Source organism: Ascaphus truei, chromosome 5 (assembly GCF_040206685.1).
Source record: "Ascaphus truei isolate aAscTru1 chromosome 5, aAscTru1.hap1, whole genome shotgun sequence".
Classification (NCBI taxonomy): Eukaryota; Metazoa; Chordata; class Amphibia; order Anura; family Ascaphidae; genus Ascaphus; species Ascaphus truei.
The window spans coordinates 91,592,315-91,613,359 of NC_134487.1; the positions used below are offsets into that span (position 1 = coordinate 91,592,315).

Here is a 21,045-nt window from a genome sequence, read left to right on the forward strand (position 1 = left end):
ATGTGAACTGTATTATTTACCGCAGAGAGGGGAAAGTACATACAGAATGATAGTTCCGTTTTATCCATTGGTAATAAAGATAACTTTAATTATACACAGTTTTTACTTTCTATCTTCTACAAATCTCCGTGCTCTGGACCATACGTAAGAATATCGTTTATCACAAATTAATTGGAGTAATCCTGGTCCTACAGGCAATTCTCTTTCGGCACTTTTGGAAGGAGATGGGAGACTAACGTTCCTTAACAGGGGAGAGGATTATGCGATGACCATGCCGTATGCACATTGCAAAGGTAAGGACACAGCGTCTTACTGATTTAATAAAACACACAACTAACGCTGGATGAAATGCCAATGGTGTCTGTGTTTCTCTAGGCATTCTCTATGGCACAATGACGCTTGAACTTGGGGGAAACGTCACAATCGCATGTGAGAAGACTGGTTACAGTGCCATACTTGAATTTAAGTTAAAGGTATGTATGTTTTTATTTGTATGGAAAAAAGGTCCATGTCCTTTGTTACTCTTGCTGATCTGCTTTTATTGCTGTGCAAAAAAATAGATTGAAGTATTTAAAGCTACAATACTTTTTATTAACTTAAACATCCCTGGAAGATGGTAAAACACGCAAGGCTTACATTAGGTAAGCATTTATATTTGCTTTTATTCAAAGCCTGCTTGTTCTCCATACGTTGCATCTGTTCTCCCTTCTTGCGTCCCTGCCACCTGTATGTGCTCTTGCAGACTCATAGGGGGTGCTCAACAGATAAGAACCACTTTGCCACTTTAGTCTACATGTTTTACCACCCGCTATGAAGCCTTATATGCCCATCATCCTCCCTTCTCTCCCCGCCCCCCTCTCCACCTGGCTGTCCTGTACCCTATGCTGTTTCCTACCTTTCAACCTTTCATCTGAGTGAGATGCAGCATTTAACATTCGGTCTAAAGGGGCTGAAGCTGCTTCCCTTAAGTTTTACCTTATCCTATATTTGACCATACATACCACGTGGGATTTGTCCATTGTTGAATCAGAAAAATAACATCAAAGCAACAGTTCGCGCCACCCCAAATCCCCCCCCCCACCTTTGTTTTGCTTAGGTCGAAAGCAAGGGGTCCCCGGAGCTGAACCGCATTAATTTTAGCTCAGTTGATCACCTGGTTCAGGAGATAAATACCTTGAACGTTAACACAGGTACTTCCTGGTTGTCTGAATACCCTGCATCATGCGAGCCAATAGGAAGCCGCGACCGACGGCTCTCAGGAACCAGGGGGCCTTCCAAGCTGATAATAGCGCAATTCCACTCCCGCGACCCTCTGCCTCCCACCCTATGTAGAAAAACAAAACGTAGGTGGGAGGTATAAAAGAAAAGTAGTGGGATCTGTACTTTGCATTTAGAAACGGATGGGAAAGAACGTCGCCCTGAAGCATTAACATTGTAACTAATGTCTCCCTCTTTGTGTTCCAGCCATTTTTAGGCAGTGATGATAGTGTTAATCAGATATCAGGGAAGATAAAACTGGGAAAAGAAGTGCTGGCAACTTTGGAGGGTCACTGGGTAAGTGACAATGATCGATCGCCATAGATACTTTCAGAATAGCTTTGTCCAACCAAAGGGCTTGTAACGTGTAACTAGGAATGACTGAAATGGGATGCTTCCTAGTCTGCCACTTTCTCTTAGTGTAAGTGTGTCAATCTATATCTGTATAATTGAAAATTGTGAGATTGTTAGTAGATGTGGTGAATCTGATTGGTCCGTGGGTCCGCCCACTCTCTCCCCCCCTCCCCCCCGACTCTCATTGGCCAAGAGGTACGCTCCACTGTGACACACACATGCACACAGACATTGATCCCTGTGTCCGCCCGCCCATAGTCAGCCTCCCACACGACTCTCATTGGCCAAAAGGTACAGTGACATCACCTACTCCACTGTGACACACACATACTGTGACACACACAGACTCTCACCATACCTCCTGAGACTGTCACCCCCCTGCGGATTCACACACTGACCTTGGTAAGTGTAACCCACTTTCCAATCCCCTCACCCACAGCTCACCGCCCCGCTGGCTCCCCCCCACCATCACCCCCCCTCACCCACAGCTCACCTCCCCGCTGGCTCCCCCCCACCATCACCCCCCCTCACCATCACCCCCCCCTCACCATCACCCCCCCTCACCCACAGCTCACGTCCCCGCTGGCTCCCCCCTCACCCACCATCACCTCCCCGCTACCTTCCCCCTCGGTGTACCTTCCCCCCTCGCGGCGCCCTTAACCCTGCTTGGCCACATGGGGAAAGCGCGGCTGACTGTCCCCTGGGGTGGCCGGTGAGGGGGAACACGGGGAGCCTCCAGCCTTCCCCCGCGCGCCTCCAGCCTTCACACAAGCGCGCCTCCAGCCTTCACACAAGCGCGCCTCCAGCCTTCACACAAGCGACACCAATGCGGTAGCTGCCACCGGCTCACCCCCCATAACCCCCTGATAACCCCCCTTACCCGCAGCTTACCTTCCCCCTCGGCACGCCTTCCACCCTCAGCGGACTCCCTTCACGGACGGTACAACTTACCGGCCGCTCCGCACTACTCCATCCTGTCAGACGCCACAATATTAAAATGGCGCTACACCCTCCATCATCCTTACCGCACGATTTCAACTGTGCACCCCTCTTACCCTATAATAAATATAGCCTTCTCTGACGTTGACCTGACCTGCCTTTTACTCTTTTAGCAGCCACCAAAAATGGAAACACACAACCTTTTATACCACCACCACATTTTAAAACCACACCATCCTCCTGTCCACTGCCCCCCTGTCCTGTCCACTGCCCCCCCTCCTGTCCTGTCTACTGCCCCCCCTCCTGTCTACTGCCCCCCCTCCTGTCCTGTCCACTGCCCCCCCTCCTGGCCTGTCCACTGCCCCCCCTCCTTGCCTGTCCACTGCCCCCCCCTCCTGTCCTGTCCCCTGTCCTCCTGTCCTTTCCACTGCTCCCCCCTCCTGTCCTTTCCACTGCCCCCCCTCCTGTCCTGTCCACTGTCCCCCCCTCCTCCTGTCCACTGTCTCCCCCCCCCTCCTGTCCACTGTCCCCCCCCCCCTCCTGTCCACTTCCCCCCCCCTCCTGTCCACTTCCCCCCCCCCTCCTGTCCATTCCCCCCCCCCTCCTGTCCACTCCCCCCCCCCCCCCATCCTGTCCACTTTCCCCCCCCCCTCCTGTCCGGGCAACGCCGGGTCTCTCAGCTAGTAACACCAATATAATAGGATTTAAGTAACTAAGCAATACAATTTTAAATCTTTCTAAACAGAGTTGTCTTTTTACAGTTTATTTATATTTGTCTGTGTACATTCACAGCTTACAGTGAAGATCACATCACACTGATCTACTGTACTGTATGAACTTATAGGTCAATTATAGTCCATATTTACTTTTTTTTTTTTGTAAAGAGCATTAAGTACATGTTTGTCCTTTGATAGTTGTACACGACATATTTCTTTCTTGTGGTAATCAACCTTTTATCTTAAGAGCCACTTTAGGAAAGAGCAGAGTCTGTGTCCACTTCACATGCCCTCTTGCACTTTTTATTCTGATGTCTTCTATTTCAAGAGCCTCCAAGAGCTGTGCTAGTTTATGCTTTATGCATTTCACATAGAATAATTGGAAGGATCCAGGCAATGCAAAAACAAAACTTTTATGCTTTCAGTCCCAGTTTTAGACATTGGTTTAGCCCTCTGTGTGTGTGTGTGTGTGTGTGTATGTGTCCTACAACCCCATTGTACAGTGCTATAGAATATGTTGGCGTGTGTGTGTGTATATATGTGTGTGTATATATATATATATATATATCTCAAATAAGCAAGAACAATAGGCAGTCCGTCGGGAAAATCAAGATGATGGGTGCAAATCCTATATCGAATAAATAGGCAAGACGAATATCAAGAGGCAGCACTCCAAAAGGTAGTCAAAAATCTTTGTATTTATCAAGACATGATATCCAACGTTTCGGTCCTACGTGCGGGACCTTTCTCAAGGTGATGGTGATATATATATATACATACATACATACATACATACATATATACATACATGCCAACATATTCTATAGCGCGGTACAATGGAGTTGTAGGACCAAAACAATAAAATAACGAACATAAACATACATTGTTACAGTAGGTAAGGAGGGTCCTACCCCATGGAGCTTACATTCTATAATGAAACATGGTATTGGATGGCTTCTTGTTAATTGAAGGAGTTTGTGTTGGGGAAGAGTTAAATGGGATTGTGCGGAGGTAGAGATGTGAGCGCACGGTAATGCTGATGATGCATTGAACAATAACAGAGCAGCTGTAACCGTGAATGGTAGCATATGGCTGACGCCCCTTTTGGCTGCCCTTCGGCCTTTGGTGCGGCTCGGGTGTTATGTCCTAGAGAATTCACCATGATGTGAACATACAGACCCTCATTGCAGACATGCAAGGAAGGGGGGACTGACGAATTGCAGGTGGTCTTTGAAGTTGTCTCTTTTCCTCATAATGTTAACCCCATCCACGCTGACTTAGTGGACAGGAGCAGTGAAGTCATCTTGTATATACACACGTGTATGTATGTGTGTGTGTGTGTATATATACATATATATATGTGTGTGTGTGAGTGTGTATATATATATATATATATATATATATATATATATATATATATACATATATATACATATATATGTGTGTGTGTGTGTGTGTAATTTGACATTAAGGGGCGGAGGAGGGAGCTGTGCACCTTTTTTGCCTCTTCCTGATGTACAGCGATCTTGTCTTTGCTCCCTCCACTGTTTAATGTTAGTGTGCTGATGAACACTGCCCCGCTCCTCTTCTTACACTTTGAAGTAATGATTAGCACAGGACAGGTGTGGGGCAGTATTGATGACCACACTTGTCATTAAATAGCATACATAAGGGACCCTGATCCGCGGCAACCACGTCTACACTACCCTGTGTATGGGGGGAGTGGGCCATCCCCTCGATGCCGGGGCCCACTGGGGATTTCCCTGGATCCCCAGTGGGCCAGTCCAACCCTTGACAAAAACACTAAAAGTGCAATCTTTTCTCCGAGATGGTACAATTGCAAATATGCATACCCAAGTGCACAGTTTGTAAGTCCCTACTTTTTTAGGACTACCCCAGAAATGCTTAAGCAGCTTGCATAGTCATGCATGGGTTAAGAAAGCAGAGAACCAGCGACACATTGAAAGACCGTTAGGTTATTCATTCATCATGCTGTCTCTACATTGCATATGTGTAAGATGGCTACAAACCAGACACAATATAGTTGTACAGAGTAAAAAGTGACACATACACAGCACTGCATACTGTAGAACAAAACATAGGTTTAAAAACGCATACATTCACATCTCATACATGTTTACCAAAGCCTGATCTAGTTTATCAAACATCATATAGCATGGGCCCTACCAACTATAGGATATTGGAGTGGACAGTCTAAGACTCAAGGTAAGATTATCCCTTGTGATTTATATTCTTAACACTTTAGCTTTTGCGTTAAGGTATTTTGTACAAAACCATGTATTTTGGAATAGAGCTCAAATAGATGCGACATGTCTCAAGAACTGTGGTTCTTTAATGACAAATTCTAATACACTGTAGGTCTCGACTAGCATATATGTGCATTTGGTAAAATAATTATTTCTGTACTGAATTGAGTTTTTTCTGCTGTATGTTTTCTTATGTTCCAGGATAGTGAGGTTTTTATTCATGACAAGAAGACGGACGTATATGAGACCTTCTGGAATCCTACACAAGAAATAAAGCAGCGCAGATTAATTCGATGTACTGTGCAGCGTGAAGAGCAAGGGGAGTTTGAATCGGAAAGGTACATGTACACATAAATAAGAGTCTAGGACTGTAGGCGCCTTGATTACAGGTGCGCCGACGAGTATTCTAAAACTTGCATTAAACTTGCCTTGGAAAATCTGGGGCTATCACCAACAAGACCCAGGTACATGCTGCAACATTTCAGTGACATTTCTGCAGAAACTAATGACCCATCGGATTAACACAGCATGGGTGAATGGGACTGCCAGGGACCTCCGCTGTTAATCCGATGGGCTATTAGTCTGTCTGCAGAAATGTCACTGAAATGTTGCAACATGTACCCAGCATGTACCTGGGTCTTGTTGGTGATTGCCCCAGATTTGTTTTAGAATACTCGTCGACGCTACAGTATATCATCGGAAATTGCGCAGGATGCCAACACCTTTTATGGGTAAAAATGTGTAATTTCACGTGCCTTAATCAACATTTAGTTAACAGTACATAAAAACAGTGCTTGATTTCCCCATCAAATACTTGTGTTCATTTGTTTTGGTGTCTGGGTATACCTTTCACATAGAAGAATTGGAAGGATCCAGGCAATGCAAAAACAAACCTTTAACTGTTTCCTTGTTCCTGAACTTTCTTATATCTTATTATTTCTTTCCCCAACCTGGGCAGAGGTCTGTCCTTTGCACAAATAGATATTTTATTCATTTTGTGATATTGCCAAAATGTGAAATGTCCATTTTAACAGGAACATGTTGATCACAAGTTGATGTTTTCCAATGTATTGGTCAGACATGTTGGTTAAAAAAAAAAAAAAAAATGACCCCAAATAGTCAGTATATTTATGTAATCTAATGCATAGATCTATATAAGTTCTCAGTTACTGCTAGATGAAAACGGTCTCCTGACCGGAGAGCTGCAATGACTATGAGGAACTGGTAGCCATTTGGCTAATTGTAAGTGTACATTTGCATACATCTTTACTTTCAATGGGCATACTGAAGATTTGAAGCATCGTTTTAATCATGACAACGCTTGTTGTGTAGAGCAGCGTCAGGGCAGTTTTTGGTATGAAACGTTCATACAATGTTCAGGCGGTCCTCGGTTACCCGACAGAATCCATTCCAGACACTAGCTTTGTATAGTGAAAGCGTTGTAAAACGTACAATCCCAAGTTAATTGGCGGCGGCGAGCGTCGGATTATCCCTTCCGCAGATTGCATTGTGGCGCGTCGAATAATCCATTCGTCGTAAAGCGAAACAAGGGATTGAGAGGACTGCCTGTACCCCAACTAGCCACCCAAAGGAAGCCGCAACCAATGACGTAGCTTCCTATTGGCCTGCGGGACCTGTGAGATTTGGCAGCCATTTTGTTTTTATGGAGGTAGTTTTTAAACCAATAACTTTAATGGGAATTTTTCACTGGAATGGAGGGTTCCCGATTGTAGGAGGTTCCCAAGTCATAAATAAATAAATGGGACGGGTGGGGGGGGGGGGGGGGTTTAAGAAAAATAACCGGTATCTGGGATTGCTGCTTAAATGTTAACAATCAAATGATTTTCATTGTCCAGGCTTTGGCAGCAAGTCACGCGGGCTATAAACAACAAAGACCAGACAGAAGCAACTCAGGAGAAGTTTGTCCTCGAAGAAGCACAAAGAAAAGCCGTCAAAGAAAGGAAAGCAAAAGGTGAACACTGGGTTTGCAATCTGTTTGAACAGGACCCAGTCACCGGAGAGTGGCAATACAAATATGCAGAGTAAGTACTTTTTCTTTATGATAGATTATGTTGTGCTGCATGGCACTCACATTTGAAAATAGATATTTTTTTTTATTTTTTTTAACTCACCAGATGGTTTATGAACAGTCAACATCCATTATAAACTGGCGCCACCACAAGACCGTTTCTTAAAGTAGCAATATGTAGGTCTGATTTAACCAAGTGTTGGACATCACAGCTTCATCCTGAGACGGATCTCTCCTGATGATAACGTCAGGACAGTTTTGATCCTGCTCAGAAAACATACAAATTATGTACTTACGTGGCTTAGAGTTGGAATATTGACAAAACATTCAGGGGTATTATAGATCCTGCTTTTAGAGGTGCCAAGCACACTGGACCAGAGTAATCCTGTGCGGTAAAAATATTAATATTAAAGTAAATATTTGAGTTCTTGCTAAGCAGGGCACGTCTTCTAGTTCTTGTTTGTGCAAATAAAACGTTTTATGGCATTTTATGACTCAGGAATAAATGACATACCCATTAAATTATTATTGTATTATAAATGCCTTTTTTTCTTTTTTGATTTCAGTACCCGACCATGGGATCCACTAAACGACATGATACAGTTTGAGAAAGAAGGTGCCATCCAGACAAAAGTCAAGCATAGGACTCCAATGGTACGTTTGGGGAGTGTAATTAGTCTCCGTAACCAGGGGACAAAGCGGGAGAAATGCAGTTATCAGTTCGGTCTTTGGGAAAACAACAATTGCTTTCATTCCGGTCTTTGTCCTATCAAGAACCAAGATGCATGTATATAAAGTCAAGTAAAAATGAGTAACGCTTAACAGTAAGACACAGATACTATAAGTGGATATGCCAATAAAAAAATGCCAATTAAAGTGGTTATTGGTTATGATATACATGCTCAATAATGTAATTCAGAGTTGGTCTTGCATGGGAGGTAACCTAGCCCTGTGCACAAAGTCGGGGAGGGTACTGCTTGTTAATGAGACTGGGAAAGGAACCCTTACACAGAAAAGGTTGCGTGGAAATGCTCGGCTAAGCCATCCCGTGCTGTGTGAGAGAGGTAGAGATACCCTTAGGTGATATACTGTATTGACCCTTTTCTGATACATTGAAGTATTTCAATTGTGTACAAATCCTGTGTATCGCTGAACATTTTTAGAAACCAAAAGAAATACAATATGTACAGGCTCTTTAGCTGCACAAAAGGCTATATACTGTACACTTGTCACATACAACAGAATGAACTAGTTTCCTTGTATGCAACTTTTCAGTAAACACAAGCTTTCAGTGTAAAAAACCTTTGCAGTACTATACATTGTTAGGAAGTTCTAATGATTATGTGATCGCGATGCAGTTGCATAAAAAAAACCTGAAAGTGGGTAGATACTTATAATACTTATATTATTTATTTATAAAATATTTTACCAGGAAGTAATACATTGAGAGTTACCTCTCGCTTTCAAGTATGTCCTGGGCACAGAGTTAAGACAAATAATACATGGTTACAAATATAGTTACATAAGTGAACAGGGTAAACGTTATATACAAGACTTTGCATCATCATACTGATCACTACAGCCAAGCGTGGATCCTATTCTGAGTGATGATACTGCGGATCAGCTGGCAGTCCCGGAAGAATAGTTAAACAGTCTTAGTCCAACCATAATGCCTCCTCGTGACCTGAAACTTAAAGTAGGGGCCGTTATTATGCTCCTTACAAACGTAATGCCATTGAGCGGAGTATGTAATGGTACCAGACTTAGTGATACTCGAATACAAACACACATAATCGAAGCAAAAGTGATCAGTGCAGCAAACACAGACACTACTTATTCCAAGAGTCCCACCCCTTCCATCAGACACATTTACCATTCAGTTTCAAATTAACCAAGATCCCATACGATTAGCTTTTTTCGATAACAATCAATGTCACGAAACGTTTGATAAAATAATGCCTTTACCTACCTAAGCCTGTTTTTGTCATGGACAATGATATGTTGCTCTATCGAATCAAATCGATTGATTAACTTAGTGTAGTGTTGGAAAAGAACCCAGACATTGACCATTGTTTCTTTAGATAAATCTTTGATTAAAAAATATAAGTGAAAAAAAAATAAAAGTGTGAATGTTTAATAACCTTTAAGTTCTGCTAGACTGCTCTTGACATGTAAGAGTCAGAGGAAATAAAATATTCTAGGTACTGAATTGTTTGAGAACCTATTCTTTGTGAATTAAATGCGATTGTAAGCGGTGCTACTGTGTATGTGACGTATACAATCTTTAGAAATGTTGCAAATCTGTTCTTTAGATGTTATTAAAGACACTTGGGCAAGTGTTTGCTGCTTCTGAGGTATGTTTGTACATGGGTTTTAAGTTTTTCAATATGCTTTCCAGCCCTAACCATTGTAAATATAAACTTCCCCTGTAGGAATCGCTTGGAAATCACTCTTAAAAGATAGCACTATCTACAAAAGAATCACGTTTTTAGGGTCACCGCGGCTTTCATAGCTTTGCTCTTTAAATGTCAAGTTATTTTGCTGTTTTACCACTTAGAATTGTTTTGAATTGTAGGTTTGCGTCCCAAAACTTAAACACAAGACAAGCGTCCGGCAGAAGAAAGGAGAAAGTGGATGCTCCTCGCCAGAACTTGATAACCAAGACTCATCTGGGAGTGAAGGTACAGTAAGATGAGACTTGTCTTTTAACCAGAAATAACTGATAGTATACCGCTCACCAGATAGCAAATAATATAGCCGGTGCAAAGCGATGGTACTGGCATTGCAAGTAAAAAGGAAGATAGCAGATTGATCTTCCACAGATCCCTTTTACCACTGCACACGCAGGCTAATACAACAGATAACAAGGATGTAATGCTTCTTGGTATAATAAAGAATGGACAGTGGGGGAGACCCTAGTAATTGCACCCAGTGCTAGGATAGATGAATTACCTAAAACGCCTTATGGGCAAAACAATAAACTTTTATTTAACATATATATACACACACATTAATACGACGCGATAAATCAGTGGGTAATAAAAACAACTAAAACACAGGTACGGGTATATAAGGAGGTAATAAACAGCGGCAAAAGCCCATATATTGCACAGTAGAGGCCAGATAGCTAGAAACAGCAGCCTCCGGTACACAAACTAACACCCTTCCTCCCCAGTAACGGAGCGATCTCACCCGTGACCTCCGACGTCAACGCGATGACGTCATCCCTACTGTGCAATATATGGGCTTTTGCCGCTGTTTGTGGGCTTTAGAGGGAGGGCTGCATTGGATACACATGGTGGCAGTGCAATCATTAGAACACTGCGCCAGGCAGCAACACGACCACAACACAGGCTGCACTACTCACGACTATTACTGACTGAGGCAGTCTTCTCCGGTAGTGCCACACTTACAGTACTGTATACACCTCACTACACCCAATTCTGGCCTTAGGTGGTTGATTTTGCAATATACCTATCAGCACCAATCACTATCTGCATTTAGGCATCTATATCCCCACCACACACCTCCCCCATCGGAGCTATCAATCAGGAGGACTTCACCTATGAAGTTGAATTATAGATATTAATCTAATTATTACCTCCTTATATACCCGTACCTGTGTTTTAGTTGTTTTTATTACCCACTGATTTATCGCGTCGTATTAATGTGTGTGTATATATGTTAAATAAAAGTTTATTGTTTTGCCCATAAGGCGTTTTAGGTAATTCATCTATCCTAGCACTGGGTGCAATTACTAGGGTCTCCCCCACTGTCCATTCTTTATTATACCAAGAAGCATTACATCCTTGTTATCTGTTGTATTAGCCTGCGTGTGCAGTGGTAAAAGGGATCTGTGGAAGATCAATCTGCTATCTTCCTTTTTACTTGCATTGTCTTTTAACCACACTTGAGCATTAAGCATTAGCCCAGGGGTTCTCAACTCCAGTCCTCAAGACCCCCCAACAGGTCAGGTTTTAGGAATATCCCTGCTTCAGCAGAGGTGGCTCACTCATTAACTCAGTTGTAGATACCTGCCCTGAAGCAGGGATATCCTGAAAACTTGACCTGTTGATGGCCCTTGTGGACTGGAGTGGAGAACCCCAGCATTGTCCTTTTCGCTTTTTACTGTGGTAACCGTGAGTACTGTAGGCCGTCATATACAGTATGTGACACGCTCGAGTAACCCAGCGCTGCGCAATCTTTCCTGCCCGGGCCCCCCTCCTGCTTCCCTCCCTGCTCCTTTGAAGACTGTTGCTACTAAAAATCTGTGAGACCGACTCCTATCGCAGAAAATAAGTGATAGTTGATGTGTCATTGAGAGAAAGGGATGACTTGAACATGAACTGTTCCTTAACATGCATTGTTCTGTATTAACATAGCTGTGTTTAGTCATGGATTGTATTCTGAAACACATGAAGATTGTGAATCTGTGCATCATAGGAAATGGTGGAATACTATTTTGTAACTGTATCGCGGCGTAGGCTCTCGCCGCTTTTTTCTCTTTCTACTTCCTCTATCTGTGTCCTCTTTTGGGTATCTTGTATTTTCCCTGTCACTTGTTTGTTATATTTTCTGCTAAGTCTTTCTGTTATTACATTGTTGGTTGAAGTGCACAATTAAAGTTGTGTGTATTCGTCTTTGCAAATGGAAAACTTGGTGGATGAAGACTGCACAGAAACCTAGAAAGAAAATTGCACAGAAGCGCACAAGGGATGGAGTTAATAACAGTATTTTAATAAAACAAACACATAAATGGCTGAGAGGATCCAACCCCTTCTCAGCTCAAAAGGTAAAAGTAAAATGCCCAGAAATTAAAGCCATACATATGGTCTCTTAACATAAAATGTCTAGGAAAAATACATCACATACAACAACAAAAAAAAAACATTCAATGTAAAAGTAAACAGAGAAAGTACTAACAGCCCAAGGGGATTTAAATAAAAACCGCCATAGAGGACTAAATACCCGCTGACAGGGGGAGACGGACACTTACACTAGGGCAAAGCACGTGGTGCGAAACGCGTAGAGGTCACGACAGGTCATCCTGCGCGTGTTTGCTGAGAGGCTGAGACGGAGCCTGCCTGAGGCTCTAGTGGTGGCTGTTCAATCTTCCCAGGTGCCGCGATCCGGATCCTGTGCGGTCAGCTGTGGACCCCCACCTTTGCCCTAGTGTAAGTGTCCGTCTCCCCCTGTCAGCGGGTATTTAGTCCTCTATGGCGGTTTTTATTTAAATCCCCTTGGGCTGTTAGTACTTTCTCTGTTTACTTTTACATTGAATGTTTTTTTTTTTTTGTTGTATGTGATGTATTTTTCCTAGACATTTTATGTTAAGAGACCATATGTATGGCTTTAATTTCTGGGCATTTTACTTTTACCTTTTGAGCTGAGAAGGGGTTGGATCCTCTCAGCCATTTATGTGTTTGTTTTATTAAAATACTGTTATTAACTCCATCCCTTGTGCGCTTCTGTGCAATTTTCTTTCTTTGTTTCTCAGGGTGTCCTCCCCCCTCTTGAGGGGGGATCACCTCTGAAGTGGGAGCCTCTGGGGAGACGCTCCATGCACGTGCAGCACAGGGATTATTCCAACTATCACTTCTGCAGCACGAGCGCTGAATATCCTATTCCTGCTTGCACAGAAACCTACTCGATCTTTGGAAAGGAAAAGGAGTAATGTGGAGCCTCTCACTACTTCCTCCTCCTCATCACTTCCCCCTCCTCCTCACCACTTCCTCATCACTTACTCCTCCTCCTCCTCACCACCACTTCTTCCTCCTCACCACTTCCTTGCCCATGCACAGGTCTTGCAGAGCAGGAAAAATGGGCTTGATCAGAGTCTCATGACGCAACTGTCTGTTTTCTCCCTGTGCAAACAGCAGAGTGCTCTGGCCTTGTTTTGCTTTCACTTACAGTCGTTCTATTTGACTAAACATGATACATTCCCGGTGTGTCCTAGAAGTCTGAGAAGACTGCATGTCATGTTCTGCACTTTCCATGATTGTAGAGTCTGCAAGTCGCAGTAGTAATCATGCATCTCTCTAATTCTCATTGAAACCGTTTAGTCCCATAAGTGCAGTAGGCGCCTGTACATATTGCATTGCTTTCCTCTCGATCTTTCTTTATCTGCAAGTCATAGAACAGTCTCCATTGCAATTGCCACAGAATAATAGCAAGTGGTTATTTCATAAATATTTCAATAACAAAACATTTAAATAATTAACTGTGAGGTCCTGAAGTAATGTGTTCATTTTTTCAATACTTTTCTTAGCACAACTGCTGACTCATAGCACGCGGATCAGGAAGAAAGTGGCAGACCATGGGGAACTTCAAAGTGCTATAGAATCTATAAAAAGGACCCAAGAAGAGATCAACAGGTACAATTACTTTCCAGCTACAATTTTCCCCCTTAAATTGTCCAGTCATCCCTTACTTTTTTTGTTCGATGCACCTACTAGTCCACAGGATGGGCAACTTCTGTCCTCAAAGGCCACCAACAGGCCATGTTTTAAGGATATCCCTGCTTCAGCACAGGTGGTTCAATCAGTGGCTCAGTCAAGGACTGAGCCACTGATTGAGCCACCTGTGCTGAAGCAGGGAAATCCTTAAAACATGGCCTGTTGGTGGCCTTTGAGGACTGAAGTTGCCCATCCCGTGGTCTTGCCATTACTTTTACCAGCTTATTCCTCTTTGGCTGCATGCAATATAGGGCATATTATTTATTTACAGTATTGATTTTATTTCTTTAGATTCTACATTTAGCTCTTCTTTTATCAACAGCAAAATATATATATATATATATTTTTTTTCAATGGCTTCACATGTTGCACAGGAGTTTTCTTACCTAATTTTAAGATATCGTCGTTGTGGAGGTAAAACTCATTAAGTGCATTTTTGATAACAACTCACTGAATGCACTTCCTGACTTGGAATTTCTTGATATTTCTATTGAAAACTCAAGTGCCTATTTAGTCATAGTTCAGCATTACCAAAACATAAAACTCACTGTGTATGATTTTGACGTAATGTCAACATTTAATCGCCTTTTCCTCTGTACTCGAAGAATGTAGTTAATTACTTTTAACTTTACAGCGACAATATCTTGGCTTTATATATAAATATAATATTTATTAGCAATATCTAAGTTTTAAAACTTAGTCCTGAAAACGTACCTGCACAGTAATAAATATCATACACGTGGCATTTGGTGCTGACACCTAGCAAAGCAAAGATTGCTGCAGTGTTTCTTTTCTTGTTTCTTGTAGGAACATCATCGCTCTCCGTAACCGGGTAACTACAAATTCCTCCGTGACAGAGAGCAGTTTTCTTCAACAGAGAGACTACGTCGTCATTCTCTTCCTGATTCTCCTGCAGATCGCCATTAACTACTTGTTCAAGTGAAACAACGTTTGATTGGAAAAATGTGGCATCTTAAACTCGCACTTGGATTGGGACCACTTTCAACTCTAATTGGCAATTTGGATGGGCCTATAACACACTTCTCTACAGTGCTTTGCGTCCACCCACCAATCAAGGGGTTAAAATAAAATTGGATGCAATATTGTACTCTGATTTACAACTGGTGGCTTTCACCTCCAAAAACATCATAGGCTTGTGTGTTCAAGACCTGGCCAAGTAACCAATTGCTCAAGTGTAAAAGTGCCACCCTCCCTAATTATTGCTGTGTATTAAATGTTGCAATATTTTGTGGTTACACATCATTCTGTTCTCTATGGAACATATTTAAATTGTTACACACACAAAATGACTGACTTGCACTTTATTACTGATTAATAAGCAGGATAGAAAACAGGTCAAAAGGGAAGTCCTTGCTGGTACATTAAGTTAAGGTGTATATTCACGGCTTGTATAGAACATAGGTTACAATAAATTCTGCTCCAAATGAGTGTATAGGAAGAAACTTGGAGCATAACAAGATGGGAAATGCCCACGTCCATTCACATGAAATTCCTGTTACCAGTAATTAGCAAAATGTTTGTTTTACAACCTATAGACATGACGGTCCTCTCTCCACGACCTTCATTGCTACTTGGCCATATACAGTTGTTTTTCTATAATTGTCTCTGGTCAGAAAAGCTCTTCTGAATAGGGGACATAGATGTAAAAACGAAGTACTATTGTACAAACATTTCATTTCATCGCAGCTAAACTACTCTGTCGGAGTGGTCAGCAACTCCGTAACGGCAATGGGGTGCTGACTCTTCCAGCAGCAAGGTGGTTGAAATGGTTACTTTGTACAGGAGACCTAAAATGCCAAACAAAAAAACGGGAAATCCAAGCATGGTGGTAGGAACATAAACCTCAAGAGTTGCAGCAAACTACCATAACGTTAAGGTGAACATTTCAAATGTGGAAAGGGTATATTTGCGTCCCAAATGATGCATACTGTAGCAATATTTATTAACAAGTGGTCCTGCATACAGCATTTAAATGAAGGCTATGCACCGCTTCTCTCCATCCTCAATGTAAATATACAAATCTCTTCTGCTTGATGCAAAAGGACCAAAATGTACCTTTAACCAGTTGGCATAAATAAACTATATTACGGTATCATTACTCCCTATTCTTGAACATTCTGCTAAAGAGCTTTCGAACTTTAAATAATTTTTTATACATTCTTCTGTCTCCTTTTTGTATCCTAATCACACAGTTTATTGTGAAATTTTCCAGCATTTACCAATTTCTGGAAATAAATGTATACAATATTTGCATGAAAGATGATTCTATTCGGCCATGATGCGTTACAGTATGGGAATCTTGCCAATGTCATTAGAATCTCTGCAGTCGCCTTTCCTCAGTTAAACTAGTAACAATTTCAGTATAGATGTGCCTTGTGCGGTGAGTTCTGTCACTTTATGGAATCCAGTCTTCCATGTTCACTGGTCAATAGGATTGTTTGAGGTGCCTAGTGGATTGGAAATGGTCAGCTTACCAAAGTCTTCCAACTGTAAAACTGGTGCAAAATAGGATTCCCATTAAGAACCATGGGAATTTTTCTTTTGAGAAATCTGGTGCAGGCTTCTGTACTATTTTTGCCTTTGTTTTAAAGCCAGCACACTTAACTTTAGTAGCTCCCAATTAGGCATTGTTAATGCCGGTATCCCTGGCTCACAATTTCTCTGGTTTCTTCAAAATATGAAGACCCAAAGGGATAAAAGTCCAACTCCCCATCTGACTTAAACGGCGTATTCCGAATTATCACATGGGCCCGAACTATCACATGGAGACCGTCTGAGATCAGCCCCTATAGGGGGGGATATTGACATTCTGGGGTTATACTTTTATTATTTTGTTTCAACCCTTGAAGTTACTAGACTTTACTCATCTTTGTGATTACAGTTTACAGATCACCTGTGGGATGCTGAGCCTAGATACCGAAGGGTTAGATGTGCCTTTCTTATATTTATACTGAGTTGCATGGTGTATTTGGGCTCTAGCGGTGCCAGCGCCCACACTTTTAAAGTTGACTTCAATTTAAATAAATTGAAAAGTCAAATCTGTTGGTGCTGGCCACGAGATTACCAATGTTTTAAGAGGCATATTGTTGACCCAAACAAAATATATTGTAGCTCATCTCAAGATAGCTACATTTACTGCACTTCTATCAAGAAACTATGGACCATATTTACTAAGCAGTAGTAAACTGTAAGACTTTAATGGGTTGCTGGTATTTTATTTACTGGAGTATGTCAACCTATTATATTTGGAAATTAATGTTATCCATCTATAAAGCACTCAGGCCAACAACAACTCGTTTTAAGGGTTTCATAATTTGACGTCTGCAAACTTGACTAATTTAAACCCAAAATTACAGTACCTACAAAAACCCCAGTAACAAATATCCCAGAATATGTATTGATTTTGTTATATCCTTCTCAGAGACTGTTACCTAACTAAAGCGTAAACGCAGAAGCCAATCTAAAGTTACAGTAATTAAGGCTTTTAAAAAAAAAAAAAAACTCCAGTCTCTGTATTTTCAGGAGTTCCTATGAATTTATTTTTCTTGAATATTTATTCAAACACTAAACTACTAGAAGGTTTCACAATGAAACGTGTGATCTGGACAAAGGAAAGGTGGTTTGGACTGTAGTGGCCCACTTCTAAACTGTGCAGGATAATGCTTACGACTTGAGAGATGCTCGTCCACTCTAGTAAAGCTAGGGTGCCACATGTTGAAGTGTGACCTTCCAAATGTAAAAAGGAATGCCTAAACGCACGCGCTTACAAACACTACAGAATACACCACACAGACCGCTTCTGATGCCAGTCAGTTATGGCTTTATACATAACTAAGAAAAAAAATACTGCAGGGGCTCCACAGTTGCGGCGACTTTTTATTTTATTTAATTTTTTATAAAGGGCATGAAAAAGTATTTTACATCAATATTTAAAAATAAAAAAAAAATGAAGACTCATTACACTCAGATATATACTTGCATAAGACCATGAAATGGATTTCTGGATATTTGTCAAAATGAAGTTAAAAATATATATACAGTACATCTGAAAATATCCTTTTACTGCCTAAGCAGCTACTGTGTTAAATTGCAGCTTCTCCCTTATAGTACATTAGTTCATGCTTCCACCATGTGGATAATTAGTATCTGTGTTCCTATTTTGACATCCCAAAATAAAGTAATGATCTAACCGTATGAGTGTAATACGCCACTTTAATCTGTGTCTTTAGTCACAAGGACAGTCTTTGTTAATGATAACAATTGTACAATACAGAGATGTCCTTATCTTTGTTTCAGCTTTAGAAAATGGAACATACAGTAGATGTGTATTGAAAACTGAATAACCTATATGTACAAAAAAGAACAAGTAGTGTCCTGTTTCCTCACATAATATTCTAAAGACACATCTGTGTAACGTGAGAACCTTTCTGTGTATTTTATTTGTCTCCCAATTGAATTTAGTGCCTGCTTTTTGAACACTGGCTTCGCTAGAAGCCTTAAAAAAAAAAAAAAAATTATTCCAGTGGCACAAACCAGTTAATGAGGACCATTGAGATCCTTCTGATTTACATTACGTTGATCCAATATACTCTTGATTGACACAGCGTATCTTCAGCCTCCTTGTACAGAGTGAAACCATTGAGTTGATAGCTGCCTGCCATCTGTTATACCAGGGGTGGCCATTCATACACTCCAAGCCTTTCTTTTGCAACTGTAAATTGTATATTGGGTAGGTGAAAATTACTTAGAAAAAAATAAGTGTGATAGCAATATATAAACATAGTCTTGTACAGGTTACCTCCATACCCCTCTGGACCTTTTCTTTTTCGCAGCACTTATTCATTGACTTTTTAGTTCTCGCGCGTAATGACAGGTGTAGGCAGTTCTGACTATGTTTGGGATTGCCGATCTCTGTTTATGAAAACAAGGCAGAAATACAGCCATGCACTTGATGTATTTTTTACTTTATTTTTTAAAACGAGGCACAGGGAAGTGCAATAATCAGTAGGGACTCGTTTATATAGGGTTATAGCCACATAAAACAAAAGTCATGTGCAGCAGTTACATTTAATGCCTGAAAAGCACCTACATCCCTGTTAGATAAAGACGCAGAGAGAATGCGGGCTGGGGGAGGAATCGTATAAATCCGAATCCATGTTGATAACTCCTTTAAACTACCCATCTTACAATGCACTTCTCATATTAGACTAGTGATCTAATTACAATGCATGTTGACCCTTTTGGATGAGACTGAAAGCCTGAGAAGTACAGTACTTCTGAATATTGTAAACCGTGCCTTTTTGATGGATTCACACTGTTTGACATAAAGAGGTGGTCTGGTATTGTGCCACACACACACACGTGACCACAAAGAGGAATTTCAATACTCTGTCACATATGTAGACCTGTTGCTACGGAAGGGCCCGCTGTGCAATGGCTTGTCTAGTGTAACCCATTTTCTTCTGAAGGGCCTCCCACTGCAGAGGAGTTAATGGAACAGCAATATCCACAATCTACATGTACTTTCCCTGTGTCAGTAGTGATAGCTCTGATTTTATACCTTTACATATTTACACGTTTTCGTTCACATAATTGGTGTGTGTAGATATATACAATGAAGTCCGAACAACTTGTGACATATCCTTAATAGCCATATTAACAATCGGTGACCTCTCAAACACAAAATTCTGACTTCATGGTCATGTTCAAAGAGGAAAGGCAAAGTTTGACACATTTTTGTAAGCATTTGCAACTCGCAGTTTTGAAATACAGAGAATCAAATTGTAAGATGTTAAATGTTCTGTATTTGACTAAATGGCAAACTTTGGATTAAACCCTTTCTGAGTCACAGCGGCTGCAACACAAATGCATTGGAAACCCCTTTGGTACAGAACAGGTTTAGCACAGTTTGACCTGGATAAGGTTTCTTTACATGTCCGAAATATTGATTTTGTTTTTGAAGACCTTGTAAATTGGACTCCTATATTTTTTATGCTTGTCCTGTTTATTTTAACATCAATGCTTGTTTTTGTACTGTTACATTTTTAAACAAATATAGACTGTTAAATAAAAGATCAGTAAGACCAGTGTTATGTAACGATGAAGAGCCAGAACCCATGACAAAAATGAATGTGAATAAAACCTTCTAAAAAAAAGTATATGTTAAAAAAAAAAGTCCATTTAATGATTTTGTATGTTGAGACTGCGTGTACTTACAATTATTTTAGCATAACTGCACACAATTTTTCAGATGACTTGTAGATCGTAATTGGTTAGAATGGAATAACATAAGAGAATGGATCGTTTTGTCTTTTGTAGCATGTTAAATGTTCATCTGTGTTAAACATCTTGTTCAACGGCTTTTTGCGAATAGAAGCACTACCACTGGTCAGTAGTTTTGTATTTCCGATTAGAATAAAAATGTGATCATAATAAAACATGTCTCCTGCTTTTTATATTTGATTCATTGGAGATGTTGCCTTTTCTTCTAGCGCATGCAAAGTTATTCACGGTCTTGCCAAGTGGAACTAGAGAGAAGTAGATGCTTTTCCCAGGTTGTGGTAATTTAACCTGGGAAACTGAAGGGAAATCTGCAGATGTTAGAAATTAGAGACCAACGTTTTGGAGAAATGTTTAATTGTCTACTTTCTTTTTTTTTTAATGCAAGGGCAGGAACATATTCAGTTGGCCAAAATCACAAGGAGCTGCAGTTTATTTCTCACATCAAAGTCCCGTTCAGAATAGTAATGTGATTGTGAGGTGTGTAAACCTAAAACGCTATTGCACTGTTCTAAAATAGGCACTGGTCTGGGCACATATAAGATGCACGCCCTTCAGAAAGGTCAGCCGTCTATTTTCATTGCAGGTCCCTCTTGTACTGAGGGAGTTAAAAACATAACATATAGGGCCATATTTATTAAGCTGTGCTACTACGTGGGACCCGTCTGTGAACACTTCTAGCCTTAGGCCTCGTCCAGGGTGGCGCTGAGCGGGCGCGCTCACGTTGG

At 41.2% G+C, this 21,045-nt stretch overlaps 1 protein-coding gene across 4 annotated transcripts in view; it reads left to right on the top strand.

Moving 5' to 3' along the window:
- The window catches only part of OSBPL8 (oxysterol binding protein like 8), a 141,061-nt gene extending 120,557 nt beyond the window's left edge, over positions 1–20,504 (top strand). For all 4 annotated transcript variants that reach the window (XM_075600211.1, XM_075600209.1, XM_075600208.1 and 1 more), the window contains exons 14-22: positions 195–293; positions 376–473; positions 1,465–1,554; positions 5,735–5,871; positions 7,390–7,575; positions 8,129–8,216; positions 10,138–10,243; positions 13,831–13,936; positions 14,825–20,504. In XM_075600211.1, coding sequence (XP_075456326.1) covers positions 195–293; positions 376–473; positions 1,465–1,554; positions 5,735–5,871; positions 7,390–7,575; positions 8,129–8,216; positions 10,138–10,243; positions 13,831–13,936; positions 14,825–14,960 — 1,046 coding nt within the window. In that variant the 3' untranslated portion in view covers positions 14,961–20,504. The remainder of the gene's footprint in view (positions 1–194; positions 294–375; positions 474–1,464; positions 1,555–5,734; positions 5,872–7,389; positions 7,576–8,128; positions 8,217–10,137; positions 10,244–13,830; positions 13,937–14,824) is intronic.
- The last annotated feature ends 541 nt before the right edge of the window (positions 20,505–21,045 follow it).